We start from the raw sequence: 19269 nt of genomic DNA on the forward strand, positions 1-19269 counted from the left end.
GGTGACCACTCAAACTAATGGCCCCATCTGGCCATCACAGCAAAACAGCACATTAGACAGAAGGCTAACACCGCAAGAACCTCATCTAGTAGTTCCCCACCTGCATAGATTCCGTAGGATTTATTACATAGACAATTGTGACAGTTTTATATCTTTCCTTCCATTCTGGATACCTTTCATTTCTTTTTCTTGCTTTATTGCATTGGCTAGGAACTCCAGGACAAGAGTGGCTATCCTTGCTTTGCCCTTGCTATTGGGGGACAGGCATGCAGTGTTCTACTTAAGCATTGATACCAGTGGTAGGCTCTCCATAGACTCCCTCTCTCAGGGTGAATAAATTCCCCTGTATTTCTAGTTTGATGAGAGTTTTTATCAGAATTTGTAAAGTGATTTTTCTGCATCTATTGAGACAATTATATAGTTTTTACTTATTAGTCAGTTAATATATTGAATTATATTAATTGATGATCAAATAGCAAACCAACCTTATATTCTTGGATAAATCCCACTCGGATAGCCGAAACTGGTTTGGCTCAGTGGTAGAGCGTCGGTCTGCGGACTGAAGGTCTCAGGTTCGATTCTGGCCAAGGGCATGTACATTGGTTGCGGGCACATTCCCGGTAGGGGGTGTGCAAGAGGCAGCGGGTTGATGTTTCTCTCATCGTCGTTTCTAGCTCTCTATCCCTCTCTCCTCCTCTCTGTAAAAAAATCAATAAAAAAATAAAAATAAAAATCTCACTAGGATAAATCCCACAGAGCCAAGATTACAAGGCCCAGAAACTAATTTACAGTCCTATGATGGGAGTCCAGGATTCCAGAACTCCACGATGTTAATTTTTATCCTCAAATTCTGTTCTCTTATTCTGCTAAGGGCTCTCAGAATCATAGATACAGAGGTCTTATGGCTGCACCTTCTGGAGCAGGGAATGGAAGATCATGCAACAGAAAGTCACTTGAGCTAGGGCTGTGCACTGGAGATGTACAGTTTTATTCCCAGGTGCCATAGATGGCAGCCTCCCGTGTGACACCCAGAGGCACAGGCCACATGGGAGGGTCTCTGGAGGGTGGGGTTCAGAAACAGAGGTCTCACCCATTAACCCCTCACTCTCTGCCACTCGCTTAGAGCCTACTTTCTCATACAAGGAGGGGCTGACCTGAGGATCCAGTCATTGCCACAGGGTCTAGTCAGAGCGTCCTATCAAAATCAAAATGGAACTCTAAGAGGTAGTTAGAAATGGTAACTGCAAGAGGAGCATTTGCTGTGGGATATCTTGAGGCAGGTGGACTCGTTATCAGAAATGGAAAGGACTTCACTCTCTATCCGCCGGGCAGCTAAGAAAGATGAGTGCACTTGCCCCCACCGCACCCTTACATCCTGACCTGGCTTTTCTCCATGTACAGGGACTTCTACCACATGGCCTCATAAACTTCAAGTCCCGCCTCTGTTATTCAGATCATGGGAAACACCTAATCCACAGAGCCTGAGACCCCATCCTGCTTCACTTCCCTCTGGGGATGTGAAGAACCTCTGCCCACTGGGAAACAGATGCTCTGGGGTTCCAAGTGGGATCAGGGACCACAGCACAGAGCAGGGCCCAGAACCCAGAGCATGTGTTGTCACTGTCTCAAAGGGTTTGGAGAAGTCATCGGATCCAACAGCCTGCCTTTATAAGGAAAACCTCCTGGAGAGCCAAAAAATAGACCAGGGCTAGAAAGAAGAGGCTCTTAAAACACAATATGCCCACAAACTAAGAAAAAAGGATATAGGCCAATGGAAAGATCCAGAAACACACAACCAGATTAGATGTACAGCAGGGGTCTCCAAGAGGTGCATCTGAGATCAGGGGAGAGATGGGGAGGCAGAGCAGCTGAAATGGACCATGCATCTGGGGGCGACTCCCAGCAACTTGTGTTAAAGCCATGGTTTCCAAACTGTGTACCAAGGCACCCCGCCCAGGCCATTGCAGCAAATCCCTAGAGCAGTGCACACTCACAGGAGACACAGCAATATTGTCATTTACAGGAAAGACACCTACTGCCCTAGGTGGCTGTATTTTAGCTGGGATGGGCCATATTCCTTTGGAGGTTATATCACTATGAAGCTGGCCTTCTGGCTGATACTATGATAAAAACCACGTACCAGTGAAAATCCACAAAGAACAAAAAGTAAGATTTTCTTGCCAACTGTGCGGGCATAGCTTCCCATTGGTAAGTAACTGCAGTTATGAGAGAATGAAATAAAAACAGTATTCTTTTAACTTACGTAAGTTTTTTAAAAGAACTGCTCATTATCATGGTTTTTAGACCTAATGACTTGCTAAACAAAACTGTCAGGTATGGCCCAGCCAGTGTTGCTCAGTGATTGTTGTCCTACAAACCAGGAGATCACGGATCTATTCCTGGTCAGGGTACATGCCTGGGTTTCGGGCTCAATTCCCAGGATGGGGTGTACAGGAGGCAGCTGATCAATGATTCTTTCTCTTTTTTAACTTTTAAAATTTTTTTATTGATTATGGTATCACATAATTGTCCTCATCCCCCATTCCCACCCCAAACCCCTCCCCACATATGCCCCCACCCCCCTGTTGTCCGTGACCACTGGTTAGGCCTATATGCATGCATACAAGTCCTTTGGTTGATCTCTCCCCTTTTCCCCCTCTCTCCCCTACCTTCCCTCTGTGGTTTGACAGTCTGATTGATGCTTCCCTGTCTCCAATGATTCTTTCTCATCATTGATGTTTCTATCTCCCTCTCTCTCCCCACCTTCTCTAAAATCAATAAAAATATTTTTTTTAAAAACAACTGTCAGGTATGTCTTTTGGCCTGGGGCACTCTGAAAAGATGACTGAGCATGGACATAAAGCCTGAGCCCTCTGCCTGGGAGTGCAAGGACCTGAGGAGCAGGTGCCCCAGAGTGTCTCTCTCTCTCTCTCTCTCTCTCTCACACACACACACACAGAGAGAGAGAGAGAGAGAGAGAGAGAGAGAGAGAGAGAGAGAGAGGTGAGGAAAGCTTCCAGAAGGAGCAGGAAGAATACTCCTGCTTCTGATCTGAGACCCCCATCCTGTCTGCAGTTGGTCCCTGTGAGGGCATAGCTAAGGGCTTCCCACCTCCAGCCCCTGGTGGCCCACATCAGTTCCTGCCTCCCCAACTTCTTTATGGAAAAGAAGGAAGTTAGGGATTAGGCAATTAGTGTCTGAAAGCCTGGAATCCCTCTCCCCAGTTCAAGAAATACCACTACAAAATTCCACCTGGTACCTGCCATTAACACCACCACAGTTACTGAGCTCAACACCTCAGATAGCAAACTGCCCCCACACCAGGTCCTCACCACCCCGGACCCCAGCAGGGGCCACCCAGAGCTCCTGGGACCAAACCCCCTTTCCCCTCGGGGCCTATTTTGGAAAGAAAGCCGCCCCCACGGGCCTCTTCCAGTCTGCAGTGGTGCAAACAGGACCTTTCCTCTCCTCAGGAGTCCACAAAGGGGGAATGGTTCGGAATCAGACCTGAGGCCCTGGGTGTAGGTCAGGGAAACTCCCTCGGGACGACAGCAGAGGGCGCTGCCAGGAAGGACTTCACCTTCAGCAGCTTAGTTGAAAGGGAAGCTTAGTTGAGAGGGAAGTGGCCAGGACCAGGCAAGCAGGGGCACACGCAGACATGGAGGGGAGGGGGTGGGGTGGGAACGGGCTGTCTCTCTTTTCCAGTCAGAGAACAGAATTTCCAGCTGAATGTAAGGGAGTGGGGAAGAACCTCACCACCCCACTGTAGTGGGCACTTCCCTTTCCTGCACCTGTGTTCCTCTCCACACCAGCCCCGGGATGGCCTCGCCATGCTCCTGGGCTTGCAGGAAACAGACCCAAGGGCTTCGACGGCTCCTAGAACATGGGGCGAAGGAAGAGCTTCCCTGGCCGGTGCTCTGGGGGGGGGCTTGCTACGATGCGTGTCTTCAGGTAACTCTCCAGAACAGGGAGACTTCACCTGGGAGTGGCAGCGTTCACCTTTCACTCCGCCTTCTCCCCCCCCTCTCCCCCACCACCACCGCCACCACTACCACCTAGCACCACAGAAGGCAAGGCCCAGGAAAGAGAAGAGAGTGGCAGGGGGAGCCCAGAGGGCCGAGCAGGTGAGGGGCAGGACATAGGACTGCAGAGGCAAGACCTACCTGCTGCATCCCGACGGGAGGGCCGCTGTGTGTGGATCCAGCCCTGGGTCTGGGCAGCCGAGCACCTGGGGAGGCAGGGGTAGGAGCTGCAGCGTGGCTCCCGTCCTCTCCCACAGCCCGGTCCACAGTAATTTGATAATTGGACGGAGTTTTCTCTGAGAGAGAGAGTGGCAGTCCAGAGGACAATCTAGCTCCCTCCCGCCTGCCCACCCATCTCATTCCAGAATCCTTCGCCGTCCCTCCGTGGGTGGGGACAGGGCCGGGGGACCTTCGTTGACTCAGAGGAGGGGTGTAGGGAGGAGCATGTGTAGACAAAACTGGATCCCAAAGCTGGTGAAGGGGAAAGAGCTTTCCTGGAAACGCAAAGGCTTGGCTCCCCTTTGGGAAAGAGCTCCTGAGGCAGGTGCCAGGTGCCCCAGGGCTCCCTCTTCGGGTGACCTGGCAGCCCGCTGGGCGGGACACCTGCCTCTGGGTCTCCAGCCAGGGCTCAATCTGAAGGGACATCCAGCCGCCCCTGAACCGGGCCCTCTCTGCCGGACCCCTCTCTGGGGCCGACACATCCTGCAAACCACGCTGTACAGTGTGACCCCACGCAGAGGCTGTCTGAGCAGCGGCCATAGGAAAAGCGGCATCTCCGCAGGGCCCGGCTTAGGATCTCCAGGCGCAGTCCTGCTCCCCTCCCCACAGGCCCCAAACCATGACACCAATCCCGCTCTGCTACCCTCACAGCGTGATTGAAACTGACCAGTCTCCCATGGGCGCAAGCATCTCACCTGTAATTACCATGTGCACCAGGGAAAACTGGCGTGAGGGGTGACCTCTCCCCTTCCCTCCCCCAGTAACAGCTCCTGTGTCTCCTGGGCCACAGATGAATATGCAGACAGCCACGCCGCGGCCTGAGAGCTGGGGAGCTGGAGAGCCACTCCCTGAGATCTTGGACCAGTCACTTTCCCTTTCTGGTCCTCCCTCCCCCGACAGCAGAACCGTGAGGCTTACCTCCGTCGTCAGAAATCCCTTCTGGGCCCCGTCGAACCCGGCGATGCGAGGTCCCAGAGTTCAGGGCGCCGCTGCCGCTGCTGCGCGCGCCACCGCGGAATGCCAGGAGGTCCCGCGTCCTCCTTCCTGGTGGGTGTGGGGAGGAAATGGGGGCGTCACCGCCGGCTTCCCAATCTTAACCTTCAGGTACGTGGTTGCACCCCGGACGCCCACCCAGCCGCTGGCCCAGGGCCGGCCGTTCCCAGCCCAGCCCATCTCCGTCGGCGGCTGAGCTGCTCTGGCAGCCTTCTCCCAGCGGACCGGCAAGGCGCGGCTGGTAGGGCCGGCCTGGGAAGAACTGGCAAAGAGATGGGTGGAAGGGAGCGGCCGCGGCCACCATGCCGGCAGGAGACAGCGCGCGAGACACGGCAGGAGCGAACGCAGGACAGCGCGTCCCGCGGGCAGCGCAGGGCGCGCGGGGCTCCGAACGCCAGGCGGGGCCCCGGGAGCTCGGAGAGGATGATTGCCGACCGCGCCGTCCAGGTGGGTCGGCAGACGCTCGTTCACTCCCCATCACCCCCCACCTCCACCCCCGCATCTGACAGCAATTCCTGAACTCTGGGTGCCTCCAGCGCACCCCGCGCATCCCGCGGCCGCGGGAGGGGCCAGCGCCTCCTTAGCGCCAGTTCCCAGAGCCCCGCCCGCCCCCAGCCCGGCCCTCCCGCCCCGCCCCGGCCAGGGCCCCGGCGGGCGCCCCCCGCGGCGCTGCCCCGCCCCCGCCGTCCCGCGCCGCCTTGGGCCGGGGCCCGCCGCCCCGCCGCCGGCCCACCTGGCGCAGCGCCGCCCTCGGAGCCCGCACACCCGAGAGCGCCCGCGCCCCGCACACCCTGCGGCCGCAGGAGGACCCGGCGCCGCCGCCCGCCAGCTCCCCGGGCCCCGGCCCGCCCGGCGCCCGCGCTCCGCCAGCCCGCGATGGCCCCGCTCGGGCTCCTCTTATTCCTCTGCGGCGTGAAGCAGGCGCTGGGCAGCTACCCGATCTGGTGGTGAGTGAGCGTCCCCGCGCCAGCCGCGGCCTCCGTGCGCCCCGGCCGCCACCCCGCGGGCAGGGCCCCCGCGGCCCGGAGCCCGCGCCCTGCCCCTCCGATCCCGCGGGCCGCGGGCACCGGGCTGCCTCCCCGGGCGGCCTCCGGTGACCTGTGGGGTCAGGGCTGGGATGCGGGTGGCGGAGCTTCCGGGGACATTGATCCCCGGGCGGAGAGGGGCCCCGGCGGGAGGCGCGGCGAACGGTGGGCTGGAGAGAGGCGGGAAAGGGGTCCGCACAGATGTCACCAACGTCCGGGCAGCCCGGGTCCGAAGGAAGCGGGGAGGCGAGCTGGGAGGGAGAAATTCGCCAGAGATTTCTCCTAAGGACCTTCTCTCTCTCTCTCTCTCTCTCTCTCTCTCTCTCTCTCTCTCTCTCACACACACACACACACACACACACACACACACACACACACACACACACCTTAAAACAAAGTCGTTGAGACAAGACCGAACAGCTCGGGCAGCGCAGTTACGTAAAGACAGCGGCGGGGACTGGCCAGGAGCGGCGGCGCGGTGGGGCCGGTGCCAGGCGCGCCGGGCCGCCCTCCGCTTCCCGGCGAGGGTGTCCCGGGGGCCCTGCCTGCGAGCCGCCCGCCCGGGCTCCCCTGGCCCGGAGGAGCGACGGAGGTGCAGAGGGAGCGAGCATCGAGCCTGAGGTTTCCTGAGGGAGAGAACCCACCTCGGAGGAGGCTGGGGCTCTCCGTCCTCTGCCCCGGACGCGGGGACCGCGTGAGACCAACCTAAAAGCTGGTCATGGACGTGCGGACGGACGGAGGGAAGGGTCCTGAGAGCTCACGGCACACATGGGGGTGAACGCCCAGGGTCACTCTCCCTCCCGGCATCCGATTAGGCTGTGCCTTCGCCGCCGGGGTCGCCCCGAGCCCCGCGCGGGGAGGAGAGCGGGCGCCGGGGCCGGGCGCGCCGCTGGAAGGGACCCAGGGCTGGAGAGAAGCCGCCCCACACACTTGCGCGCTCCGCACACACCCTCCCGGGAACCCTCTCCGACGGCTTGCCTGGAATTATAATAATTACGCCGAGGGGAAGGGGGAGACCCAGCGAGCCCAAGTACATCTAATCCGATAATAATTTTTCTCTTCGAGATTGTTCGGGAGCGGGGGCGCCCGGGGTGGGAGCTGCGGTCCGGGCGCAGCCAGGCGGGGCGGAGCGGGAGGTGGATGGGGCGGGTCCGGGGCCTGGGATGGGCGCTGGAGCGGCGGGGTGCGCCTGGGAGACCCCCGTGCACCCTGCACCCGCTTGGCACCTGCAGCCCCGGTGCCCCCACCTCCCACCCCCGAGCGCGGGCCGCGGCGAGGTGCCTCGGACGCGGGGACACTGACGCTCGCCCGCCGGCCGCGGGGGGAGCCCGGGAGCGCGTCCAGAGGGCCGGCGGCCGCCCGCTCCCTCGCCGGCTTCTAATTAGAACCGCCGCCGCATTCCTGGGCGCGGGAGGAAGCGCCTGCACCTCGCGCTCCTCGTAAAGAAGGGCCCTGTCACCGCCTCTGCCTGCCCCGCGCGGTGAGCGCTCCGTCCCGTCCAGCCCGCGGGCCCGGAGCCTCGCCCCGCACAGCACACGTGTGCCGCACCTTCACCTGGGCCAGGTGCGTCCCGTCCACACGGACCCCAACCTCGCCTTCTGCAGATCAACGCACCCGGGCCTCTCCCCGAGGAGCTACCCCTGGGCACCCACCCAGGCAGGGCAGCCTGTGGCCCCTGAGGGTAGGGGTGTCATGGAACCCCACTTCGTTTGCACACTCAGTGATTTTGTTTTCCTGAGAAGTGTATCGGGTGGACACAGCCTCAGGGCTCCGGGGACCACCCATCCCCCTCCTCCTCTCTGCCCCCAGACCAGCTGGATACAGGAGGGGTGCTGTCTCCCCACAGGGCACGCAGGCAGAACGGAGAACGGAGAAGGGCTCATGGAAAGATGGGGGTCACAGCAGGAAGCCTCTGCCTTCAGCCCCACCTGTCCGCGCTCCCACAGGTGGCTCCTCCCTTCTCCTGCCCGCCACCCACAAGGGGGCCTGCGGGACCCCCTTTATAGCTTCTCACCTCCACGCCCAGCCTCCCTAATTGGCGGTTCTGTTTCACCCTTCCTGCCCGAAAGGAAGTTACTGTCCCAGGCCTTCTCCCCACCCCAGCGGCTCACATGTAAAAGTGAAAGTGGTGGGGACTTCCTCACCTGAGAAACGGCCAGGAAACAGCCCAAGTCAGGAGTGATTGGGCTTTTGAAGTTGGTGTGGCTCTTGGGGGAGTGGGAGGGAGAGGAGAGGAGCAGCCGCAGCCTGTGGGGGCCTGGAGGGCACAGGCTCCCGGGACCATCTCAGTTGTTCAATGCCAGAGGCCCAAGGTCCAAAGGTGAAATGGTCCTGAGACCAGAAGCTGAGAGCTGGCGCCCTGCGGAGCATGTGCTCCTGTGACAGGTGAAGGTGGGAGCCCGGAGAAGGGAGGGGCCTGGGCACCTGATACTCTAGGCCAGTGCTCCCGCCCCTCCCCAGGCTGCGTTCCTAAAGAACCAGGGTTAAGTGGAGGCCCCCTGGGAGCACAGGAGAGGCATCCGTCTAGGGGACACAGAGCCCTATAGAGAGCCCCCTCCCGTGGGCGAGGTGAACCCTGTTGTGCTTTGGCCGCCTTCCTTCCACTTCCCACCCCCCCCAGGAGCATAGCCAGGGCCCTGGAGACCATCTTCTGCCTCCATCCTCACCCTCCTGCCCTGCAGGCCAATCCCACACCTTACTTCTCAGAGCTACTGCCCTGATGTCACCTGCACAGACAGCCTGCCCCCCTTTCCCTGTAGGGACCCCCTTCCAGCTGCCTGGCCCCTCACTAGCCCCTGCTGGACTGCAGGCTCCCCAGCATAGAGGCCATGCCCCGGAGCAGATGGCCCAGCCGAGCAGGGCAGTGTGGCTGAGGCCAGCCTTCTCCCACTCTTCGGCCAGCACAGAGGCTGGGATGTGCTCCCTGCCTCTCCCTCCTCCCCGTCCTCTCATCTCCCTCCCGCTCCTTCTGGCCCCCAAGGAAGGTCCTCGCCTGCCCTCACCTCTGAAACCTCCTCTGAGTGGCCCTCCCTCATTCTGGCCCCACAGCTCCTGGCACACAGGGTCTTCTCGTTCTGAGGGTGAGGCACAGGCCTCCCTCAGTGGGCCCGCTGTTCGTAGGGTGACTGTGCGTGTTGAGTTCAGGAGCAGGTGAAGGAGAGCTATGGAGGCATTGCCCAGGACCCTCAGCCTCACAGCATCGGCAAAGAGGAGGAGGGAGGTTGGGAGGAGAGGAGAAGGGCTGAGCAAGACTCAGGCTTCTTAGACAGGCAGGGCCAAGTGGGCAAGGTTCCGGAACTGCCCTGCCTCTGTGAGCTGCATCCGATGTGCCTCCCAGGGTGGCCCTGCCCCCTGTCTCTCTCCAATCCTTCCTTTTTCTCTCCCCCCCCCCCCTCCTCTGTTTGCCTCTGCACCCCTGAGGCTGGTGATGGTGGTGGCTAGCTTATAAAGCTAGAGAAATCCCGACACCAGCTGACACCCCCAGTGGTGCAGGACTCTGGGGCACTAGGAGCAGAGTTCTGCCCAGAACCACCACCGGGCATCCTTGTCCTGAGGGGCGATGTCAGAAATGGCCACGGTCAGAATCTGTGTGGCCAGAACACTGGTTCATACAACTACCAAGTCAGCTCTCCCTCATCTCGACCCCTCACAAACCCACTGGCACCTGACCCTCTGACTTAGCCACCCAAGCACTCGGACCTCTATCTGGGGCCTGGGTGTGGCAGCTGCTCCCAGATTGGCTGCCCTCCTTTTTGCTGGGCTTGTTGTCAATTTTTATGAAGTGGTTTTCTGTTTTATTTGCATAAACTTGCTAGAATCCTTTGTGGCAGGAGAACAGGAGGGATACATAGAGGAGGTGCAGTCTCGGAGAGGCTGCAGATTACCCTCTGCATGGCGGGTACCCGGTGCCGGTCTCCAGCCTCAGGATGGAAGCGCCTGGTCCTGCCCGCAGGGGTGGCCCAGGACAGACAAGCAGGGCCGGGAGGTACCGCCTGTCCAGGGAGGTGCTGGTTATACGGAGAGGGCGGTCCCCAGGTTGTCCATGAAGAAATGAGAACAGAAATTAAAAATACGTATGCGGGGCCCTAGCCGGTTTGACTCAGTGGAGAAAGCCCGCCTGCCTATGGCCTACGGACTGAAAGATCTCGGGTTCGATTCTGGTCAGGGGCACATGCCAGGCTTGCAGGTTCAATCCCCAATAGGGGGCGTGCAGGAGGCACCCAATCAATGATTCTCTCTCATCATTGATGTTTCTCTCTTCCTCTGCCTTCCTCTCTCTCTAAAAATCAATAAAAATCAATAAAAACATTTTTTTAAATACGTGTGTGGAGCCGCCAGTGTGGCTGAGCCTCTCCACCCATGAACTCTGAGGTCACAGTTTGATTCCCCTCAGGGCACACGCCTGGGTTTCGGGCTCAGTCCCCAGTAGGGGGCATGCAGGAGGCAGCTGATGATCATTGAGATTTCTATCTCTCTCTCCTCCCTTCCTTTCTCTGAAATCAATAAAAAACATTTTTTTTAATGTGCCTGGGTCCTGGCAGTGCCTGCACTGCCATGTTTCCAGATATTTTATAATGGATTAGGAGTTTAAAAAGAAAACTCAAAATGCAAGCTGTTCTCTAGCGAGTTTGAAAAGAGTCTGTCTGCCTGCAGCCCACGGACAAACTCCCGTTCGCTTCACCACCCAGCACTGCATTTGGACTTTTGAACCAAATGTGAGGCCTTGTATTTGCACTGTTGGAGGGTGGTTGGAGGACTAAGAAGCTTCTGGAGCCCACACTCTGTGCGGGGCCTGAGAGGTGGGGGCCCGAAGCTGCAGGGCGCCGGGAGGTGGGTTTTGGCTCCGAGTGGGAAAGGCTCCCTGACTCTGAGAGCAGTCCCAGGGCTGGTGCTGGGAGGCGGTGGGCTGCCCACCCCTGGAGGCGTGGGAAGGGACCGCCCACTGCCACGTGGGCCCGTGGCCACCTGGCGCTCACCACTGCAGCGACCGCCCTCCTGGTCACTTCCCCAATGCCACGAGGGCAGTGTGCAGTCTGTGTAGCTTGTTGGTGTCAGGCAGGCACTATACCGAGTGCATCCTGCTGAGAAGCCCGGCACAATCAGCAGAGACAGCCTGCCTGGCGCACCCACCCTGGGCTGGACATGCGCTGACTGGGTCTCAGGTGGTGGGGAGAGAGACTCCAGCCGGGCTGCCTGCGCCCAGGTCAGTCTCCCTCCCTTTGTGAAATGGTCACAGGACTGTCCCTGCATCACCGCCATGAAATCTCATGAGGGGATCCATCCTTCCTCCCTTTTCTCCCTTCACCCCTGACGTTGCTGGTGGGGTTTTGTTGAATGAACAAATGAATGAACGAACCAGTGGACTCTTCCCCATGAAAAGCGAGCCGTGCGAGGCGGCCTGAGCGGAGGGGCGGGAGGGCGTGGCTGAACGTTTGTGCAGCGCGCTCCGAGCTCCCCGTTCCGGGGCTGGGTGCCCATGACTCACTGGGGAGCGCTACCTCGGTCTCCCTCCAAGCCTCCACAGGTGACACCCTGGAGGTGTTTAATGCTTTGGCGCTTCCACATTCCTTCCCAGACAAAAACGTGCCGCCGCTGCCGCCCAGGGAAGCGGGCAAATGCTTGGCCGCAGGCACTCGAGCTTCTGCCCACCTGCCGGGACTTGCTCAAAGTATGTGTCAGTAATGCTTTCTGGCCCGGTGGGTCGGGAGTGCTGGGGCTACAGGCAGGGTCATGCACTGGGCAGGGAGGGGTGGGTCCGGGGACCCCTCTCCCATTGGCCCTCCCCGGAGAGAAGGTGCTCACGCTCTGAGGGCAGGGTCTTCCGAGTGTATCAGAGCGAGAGGAGGCACGCTGCCTTCCCGGGGGTCCCCTTGGCCTGCAGAACCTGGGGGTTCTCCCTCGGGCAGGTCTGCCCCCATGAGGGAGCCTGGGTTCCTTGTGGCTCTTGAACAAGTTCCACCCAGAGGAGCAGAGCCCGTCCATCAAGCTAGGCGGCCATCAACCCTCAGGGCAGCCAGCCACACTTGGGGCCTCCGACCTCAGGACAGGACCCTCTTCCTCCTGTGGAAAGGCTCTGATCTTAGAAGACAGCAATTCCGAAGGGACAGCTGCTCTGGAGGCTGCGTGCGTCCTCAAGGAGGAGGCCCTGGACAAACCAGGACCCTTCTTGCCAGAGACTCCTCAGGGTGGACAGCAGAGGCACTGGACTTGCTCTCCCAGGACCTAGGCAGAGCTCTGTGCCCACTCTGTGCCAGCTCTGTGCCCTCAAAGGTCAAGAGAAGGCATGGCTTTGCCCTCTGGGAGAGGCACCTCATGGCCCAGGCATGGGAGACCGTGCAGAAAGAGGTGGAGAGCCTCACGGGCACAAGAAAGCAGACAGCGGGGCTGGGGCACAGGGTGCTTCCTGGAAGAGGCGGCCTAATGATGTGGGGTGGGACATGCCCAAGGGCTGCCAAGGTACAAGGACCCAAGTCCCCACTGCTCACCTCCCTCTGGGAGCCTCAGACAGAAGGCGGCCCACATCCTGCCCTCCAGGCCCACCTGAGGCCCCACCTACAGAGCCCGCAAAATGCTCACCTGAGATCCTGCCGCCCATCCGGACCCGCCTGGACAGTGCACAGGGCCAGCCTCTCTGCCTGGGAATGCATGCCTCTGCCCAGAGCCCCTCAGTCCTCTGGCCCCACCACAAAATCGTGGTACAGTCCACACGGTGAGGGCCAGCAGCCAGACTGGGTTCTGGACAGCCTGCTCCCTGCATGTCACAGCCAGTGCCGCCTCTGTTCCGAGTAAGACAGGCTGGCACGGCGCCCAGCCTCGGCAGTGTCTGCTCAACAGGAGTGAGCGCGGAGGGAGGGAGGGAACCACCGGTGCTGGCGCGGCCGGCCGTGGTGCACGTGACCCCAGCCACAAGTGGAACCGAGCCGAGGGGCCACTTCACACGTGGTGTGTTCTGGGCTGAAGGTGATACCCCCACTTGGAAAAAAAAGTCAAGTTTGCCATCTAGCTGACTTAACGCTGCGGGTTCTTTTCATTTCACTCACACGTTTTTCCTGGTTGTAAAAACTGGGGAGCAGCTTGTGCTCTGCGCTTTAAGGCTCGCTTTGTCCATTGAGCGTTTTGGGGGTCTCTGGGCCCCCTGAGTGATGGTGCAGCAGTTCCTCAGGTCTGTGGTGTGGAGGTGCCATGTCTGACTGGGCCCTTGCTGCTGTGTGGACACTCCCGCATGGAGGGTCTCCTGAGCTGGGATCTAAGGTAAAGGCTCAGAACTCAGGGGGCGGGAGGAGGAAGAGTGACGCATCTGGGGGGGCATTCAGTGTGGGACATCAGGGCGTGATGTCCAGCTGGGCAGCTAAAATTCTGCTAAGGTGTGAGCACTTCCTGGGATGCCATCCTGCACCTCAGGGTTGGCAGAGGAAGGGAACGCAGGGGTGAGTCACGTGGCCAGGAGCAGGTAGAGGAAATGGGTGAAGCGAGGGCAAGCAGCCTTCAGTCCTCTCCCCAGGATGGGCAGGCCCTCCTGTCCCTGTGGTTCCCAGGACCACAACCCCCAAGGTGGCCATTGGCTGAAACATCCTTTTGTGGCAAAGGCCACGAGGAGGAGGAAACGTGTGGTACCCCTGAGGCAGGGTCAGGACCTTGCTGTGACCTGGATTAAAAAAAGGGGTAATAGATTTCAGGGTCCCACAGCCACTGCTCCCCTGGACAGTCATTTCTCCTGCGAGTGACCCCAGTTGGCATTCTGTGCAGCATGTCAGGGGCTCAGGGGAGACTGGAGGACTAACCTGCCGCCCAGGCTCCAGGTGAGAGCTCAGTGTGGGCCCCGGAGTTGACGGAGGCCCCTCCCAAGAGCCTGTCTCATTCCTGCTGGACAGAGACTCCAGTTTGTCTCCTCTGGCTGGGGAGCAGGCTGTCACTTCCCACCAGGCATCGCTCTTCCCATGACATGGCTTCAGGACATGCACCACTGGCTCCGGCTCCTCCTGTGGGTGCCTCTGAGGGGGCATGTGGGCCTGGCCCTGCTCACCTGCTCATCCCTGCCTCTGGGTCGCTGGGCTGGAGGGAAGTGAATGGCCTCATTGTGGAAATGGATGGGGCTGTGGCGGGTAAGGAGTCAGGTCTGGTCCCACTCCTGACCTGGATCAGATGCTGCTGCCTTCCTGGGTCTGCCTGAACCCACATTCTCAAAGGTGGCATTGGACATCCCCAGAAGCCTTGGGGTCCGGAAGCAGAAACCAGAGGGAAGCCCTGGCTGCCAGACCCAAGGGTTTGGACTTGAAGACGCCTCCCAAGAGGCCTCCTTGCCAACAGGGAGGCGTTGCAGCCCCATACTCAGAGCTGGACACACCCTCAGTGACCCAGAATCAGAACCCCTTTCCCAGGGCAAGTTTCTGACTCAGCAGGTTCAGGGAACTCGGCGAGTTTCTAACAGGTCCTGTGGTGGGCATGCTGTCAAGTCAGGGGCCACCCTGGGAGGACCAGCGCTCACCCAGCCACCTGGTGTGTCAGCTGGGGAAACAAAAGCACAAAGGGGTCCCTAGCTGCAGGCAAAGTCATCCAGCCAGGGGAGGGGCAGGGGCCACCACACGGGTCCCTCCTTGATGATGGTTCCATGATGGAAATGGGCCATATGAGTGTAGTGATGGCTAGTGGGGTTTGTTTACTAATGTGATGTGCACCGTACTCATTGTCTGGACTACATGTCCGTGTCCTCAATCCACATGTAGAAGCTCTGACCCCCCCCCCCCGCCAATGAGATATGTTAGGAGATAGGATCACTGTCCTGAGAGAAGAGGAAGAGGCCAGAACTCTTTCTCTCTGCCAGAGGAGGACATGGTGAGAAGGCAGCTCTCTGTTGGCCAGTGTCTTGCTGAGCCATGGCCTCCCAGTACAGAGGGTCCCGGGAGCCGCCTCCATAGTTTGTGCAGGTTGGAGTCACATAGTGGGCCGAGCTGAGGTGACAGTGACAGGTCAGGTGGGCCAAGTAAGGGCTTGGGCAGCGGCGAACTGCAGACAGAGGCCTGAGCAATGCCAGGGGTTTGGAAGGAAGCAGTAACGGTCCAAGAGAGAGGGGCACGGGCTGTGGGGAGAGGTGGTGCTGGCTGAGGAGGGGAGCTGGGAGAGCTATCTAAAGAGCTTGGTGACTGGCTGGTGAAGGCGGCGCTGGCAGGGACCCTCAAGCTGCACCTGGAAGGCCTGTCAGCCCTGAGGTTCTGTCTCAAGGTCTGAGAGAGAAGCGCCTGTGCGCAGAGGAGGAGTTGGGGTACACCAGTCTGCCTGGGTGACATGTGGCCAGACTCGGTGCTTCAGGGCGCTCCCATTCACTAGTCCACACTCTGCAGGTCAGAAGCTGGGGGGCTTGTCTGGGTTTCTTGCTCAGGGTCTCATGACGCCAAAATCAAAGTGGCCAGTCTGGGAAAAACATGCTCCCAACCTCACCTCGCCGTCAAACTCAGGACCTTGTGGTGAGGGGACCCGTTCTCCATGCACTGGCAGCTGTCCGTCCGGTGGTTTGTAGCTCCTAGGGGCCACTTTCTGGCCCCTCCATCTCCGAGCCTCAGCAGCTCCAGGGGGCGCTGACTTCACCCCCAGCTGGAGGTTGTGCTGTGAAAACAACGGTGGTGGGCCCTGAGTGCTGTCTGCTCTCTACAGCTCTTGTGATCCGCTGTTTGTCACAGTCTGGGCAGCAGGGTGGGGGCTCTTGGGGCCACATTAGAGTCTGAACTCAGTGGGTGGTGAGGCAGGGGGAGCCACACTCTGCCCTCCCACAGCACGCAGTGCCCCGCAAACACCCAGAGCAGCCTCAGTGCCAGCCCCGGGGACAGGAGATGGCATCTCTGTTTGCACCCACCACGGACCGCAGTTGGGCTCACCTTCAGCTATGTACACAGTGGCAAACACTGTTGGCAGTTCCTGAGCCCGAGGCACCTGAAGAAAGCAGATACGCGGTGCTGGCCAGAGAGCACAGAGTGATCTGGCACTCAACAAAGAGACACGCTCGCTCCCCAATCACAGGCTTGTGCTGCGGCTGCAGCCAGTTTGCTACTTCCTCATCACTGCATCTTCTCTTGGTTCAAGATGAATTCTGCCACCCATTCCCGCGCTGTGCCCACTCCCCCTCGTGCTCACATCTTGTATTAGGGGCACGTTTGTCAGGATGGAGAGCCCGTGGCCAACGTCACCAGTCTCTGTGGATTTTTTTTCCCTGCCCCATCCCATTCTGTGCTGCCTCCAGTCCTTAGGAGAGGCCAGTGCATGGGAGTCCCAGGAGACTGAGCCCCAGACAGCACTGCAGCAGGTGGAGGCTGTTCCCCACCTTCCCTCAGCCCCAGCCCAGAGCCTCCCACTTCCACCTGGAAGTGTGTGGGGGGGGGGGGACGGGGGGGGGGTCATAGACCCTGGTTTCCAAGTCTTGACTGCCCAGGGACATCTACTTTCTCCTCAGTGAGAAATCTGGGTCCTGGTGTGTGCAGTGCGGATGCTTCCCCAGCTTATTGAGATTCCGGTGACATGGCATTGTGTGAGGTTCGGGTGGACCATGCAAAGATTTGATAATGTAGGTTTTGTGAAATGATACGCTCACATAAGGTTAGTGAATGCATTTAGATTTTTTTTGTGATTTTGTAATGGCTCAATTTGTCCTTCAAAACCTAGCCAACCTTTGGTGGCCCCATTAGCCCTCTCAGCCCTCCCCTGCCCTCCTCCTGCTCAACACCCCCTGCCCTTGTAGAAAGGGACACCCCCAAGAACCCCCTCCCCCTCTATCCCCCGCTCTCAGTCTTCCTCAGACAGCGTCTGCTTCGCCCAGACCCCCTCGGTCACCTGGTTCTTGAGCAGAAAAACCTTCCTGGAGGTAATTCAAGAAATTCAAGGGGTGGGAGAGGGATCCTGCTGGGGTTGGTGGAGGCTGGAGCAGCTGGAGCGGCATCTGGGCTGGCGGCCATTGGCACCCTGGCCTCGCTCGGGGAGGTGACGAGCCCGGGCCTGCCCAGAGGAGTGCCCAGAGGAGGCAGGTGGGAGCTGGTTTAGCACCCCCAGAAATGAACTGGGGAGAGCCTGTTAACTTGAGAGACCCTCTCTGTTTCCCCTGGAGCAGAGTCCTGGGTGTGAAGGAACCAGGGTGGCCCAATCTTTCTGCCCTGGCCCTGGGCTGCAGGAAAGAAGGAAGATGGGAAGGGCCAGGTGATGCAGGCTCTGTGGGAGCTGTGGGAGCTGTGGGAGCTGTGGGGGCTGTGTGAGATGTGGGGGCTGTGGGAGCTGTGGGGGCTGTGGGGCTGTGGGAGCTGTGGGAGCTGTGGGGGCTGTGGGGGCTGTGGGAGCTGTGGGGGCTGTGGGGCCTGTGGGAGCTGCGGGAGCTGCAGGAGCTGTGGGAGCTGTGGGGTTCTGGGGTGAGTGCCTTGCCCCTGCTGGACCCCCATACAGAATACATCCCGGCCTCACACCGGGCAGAGGCCAGCACCTTGAGACTGGCAAGGACAGAGAGATGGAGTCCTCTTGTCTTCCTGTCTGAGATTCTCAGTCAACATCGACGTGAATTTTCCTTATAGTGAGAGACTGGCTCCCCAACAGGAGGCCTGTGGAAGCTGCTGAAGAAGCCAGAGCCACTGGCTCCTCTCCCTGCCCCACCCCCAATCCCGGTTTCCTGATGGACAGCCAGCCAGCCACACAGTTCTCGGGGCCTCTCACCTGCATCTCGTCTCACTGCAGAGGGTATCGCCCCCACCCCTGGTGCTGTGGTTTCCGGTCAATCCCACTAGTGCCCAGTGAGGGTGCGCACGCAGCCTGGTGGATATGCCAAAGAGGATTTTGGTCCCTAGTCCTTGCTGTGGAGCCCCCAACATCAGAAGTGGCCACACCATGCTTCAGAAACAGATGCAAACCTCAGTCTGGGGCAGGCAGAGCCATTCGCACAGAGTCTGCACAGGCTGCGCAGTCCCTGGGGTCAGGACAAGGCATATGGTAGTTGGGTGTCGCAAAAACTGGCTGAGTGGACTGGACAGGAAGTGGAGGTGGAGAGGAGAAGCAGGTTCTGGGCACGGCACGTTCTCTTTATGGTTCTCTGTGTCCGAGGCGGCCAAGAGAGGCAGGGCGTCTGCAGGTTAGCTACCGACTGTCTCCCACCACTGCCTCCTCTTGTCCACCCAACCCTGCCCTGTCCTGGAGCCAGGCCAGGCCCGCTTCCCAGCCTGGAGACCTCACCCTAACCTCCGGATTGCTTCCGAGGGCAGACAGCTGACCTCAGTGCATCCTGCCATCTGTCCACTTGGTCCTGGCTTGTCCATCGGGAAGCCACGTACCAGGTTGGCACAGAGGTCTCAGGGGAATAGTGGAGACAGCCCATCCATGCAGGGTAAGGGTGCAGGAGAGCCAGGAGCAGGTTACAGGATGCTTCCAAGAGAGAACGAACCGTTAAATGAGAGTCGAGGGCTGGCTTTTCTGGAAACTTTGGGGTCCTGGGACTATGAGGCAGTTGGGAGTGGGGCTCGGCATTCCCTGGGGTTCACAACAAGTAAAGAATGAGCTGGGCCAGCAGTTGCATACCACACTAGGGAACAGATTCAGATGGAGGGGAAGGGAGGCCTGTGGTGTCCAGCACCAAGTCATGGCTGGTTTGTGCTTTAGAGCAAATAATGGGGAGCGCTCTGGAATATCAGGGTGGGAACAGGCAAGGGACCAGAAGTCTGGTTTGGAAGCGCCAGGCCGCTCCCAGGTTCCGGGATACGGGGACCAGCGCCTATGGGAAGGAAGCTCGGCGTCAATGGGACATCTGACTGCAGGGTGGGTTGGCACGCTTGGAGAAGACAGGGTTGACCCCTGAGAAATGCACATGCTCTGGAGGGAGGGAGGGATAGTGCCCAGGAATGGTGAGAACACACAGGCTGTTGAGGGGTTTGGCAGGAGGGCATGGACTGACAGGACATCAGACAGGTGAAACCCTGCATTCAGGACTTCCAAGGAGAAGTTGCCCCCTCTCCAGCCTCCACCTGCAGCTGGTGAAGTAAATAGATGGAACT

The 19269-nt window shown here is 59.4% G+C and overlaps 1 protein-coding gene across 1 annotated transcript in view; it reads left to right on the top strand.

The window, feature by feature from the left end:
• Positions 1 to 6110: 6110 nt before the first annotated feature.
• WNT3A (Wnt family member 3A) overlaps positions 6111 to 19269 on the top strand; it is a gene marked incomplete at both ends in the record, with an annotated part of 46836 nt that continues 33677 nt past the window's right edge. The window contains one exon of the mRNA XM_084885196.1: positions 6111 to 6181. Within this exon, the coding sequence (XP_084741322.1) occupies positions 6111 to 6181 (71 nt within the window). The remainder of the gene's footprint in view (positions 6182 to 19269) is intronic.

This window comes from Pipistrellus hanaki (assembly GCF_964339955.1).
Source record: "Pipistrellus hanaki genome assembly, chromosome: 5".
Classification (NCBI taxonomy): domain Eukaryota; kingdom Metazoa; phylum Chordata; class Mammalia; order Chiroptera; family Vespertilionidae; genus Pipistrellus; species Pipistrellus hanaki.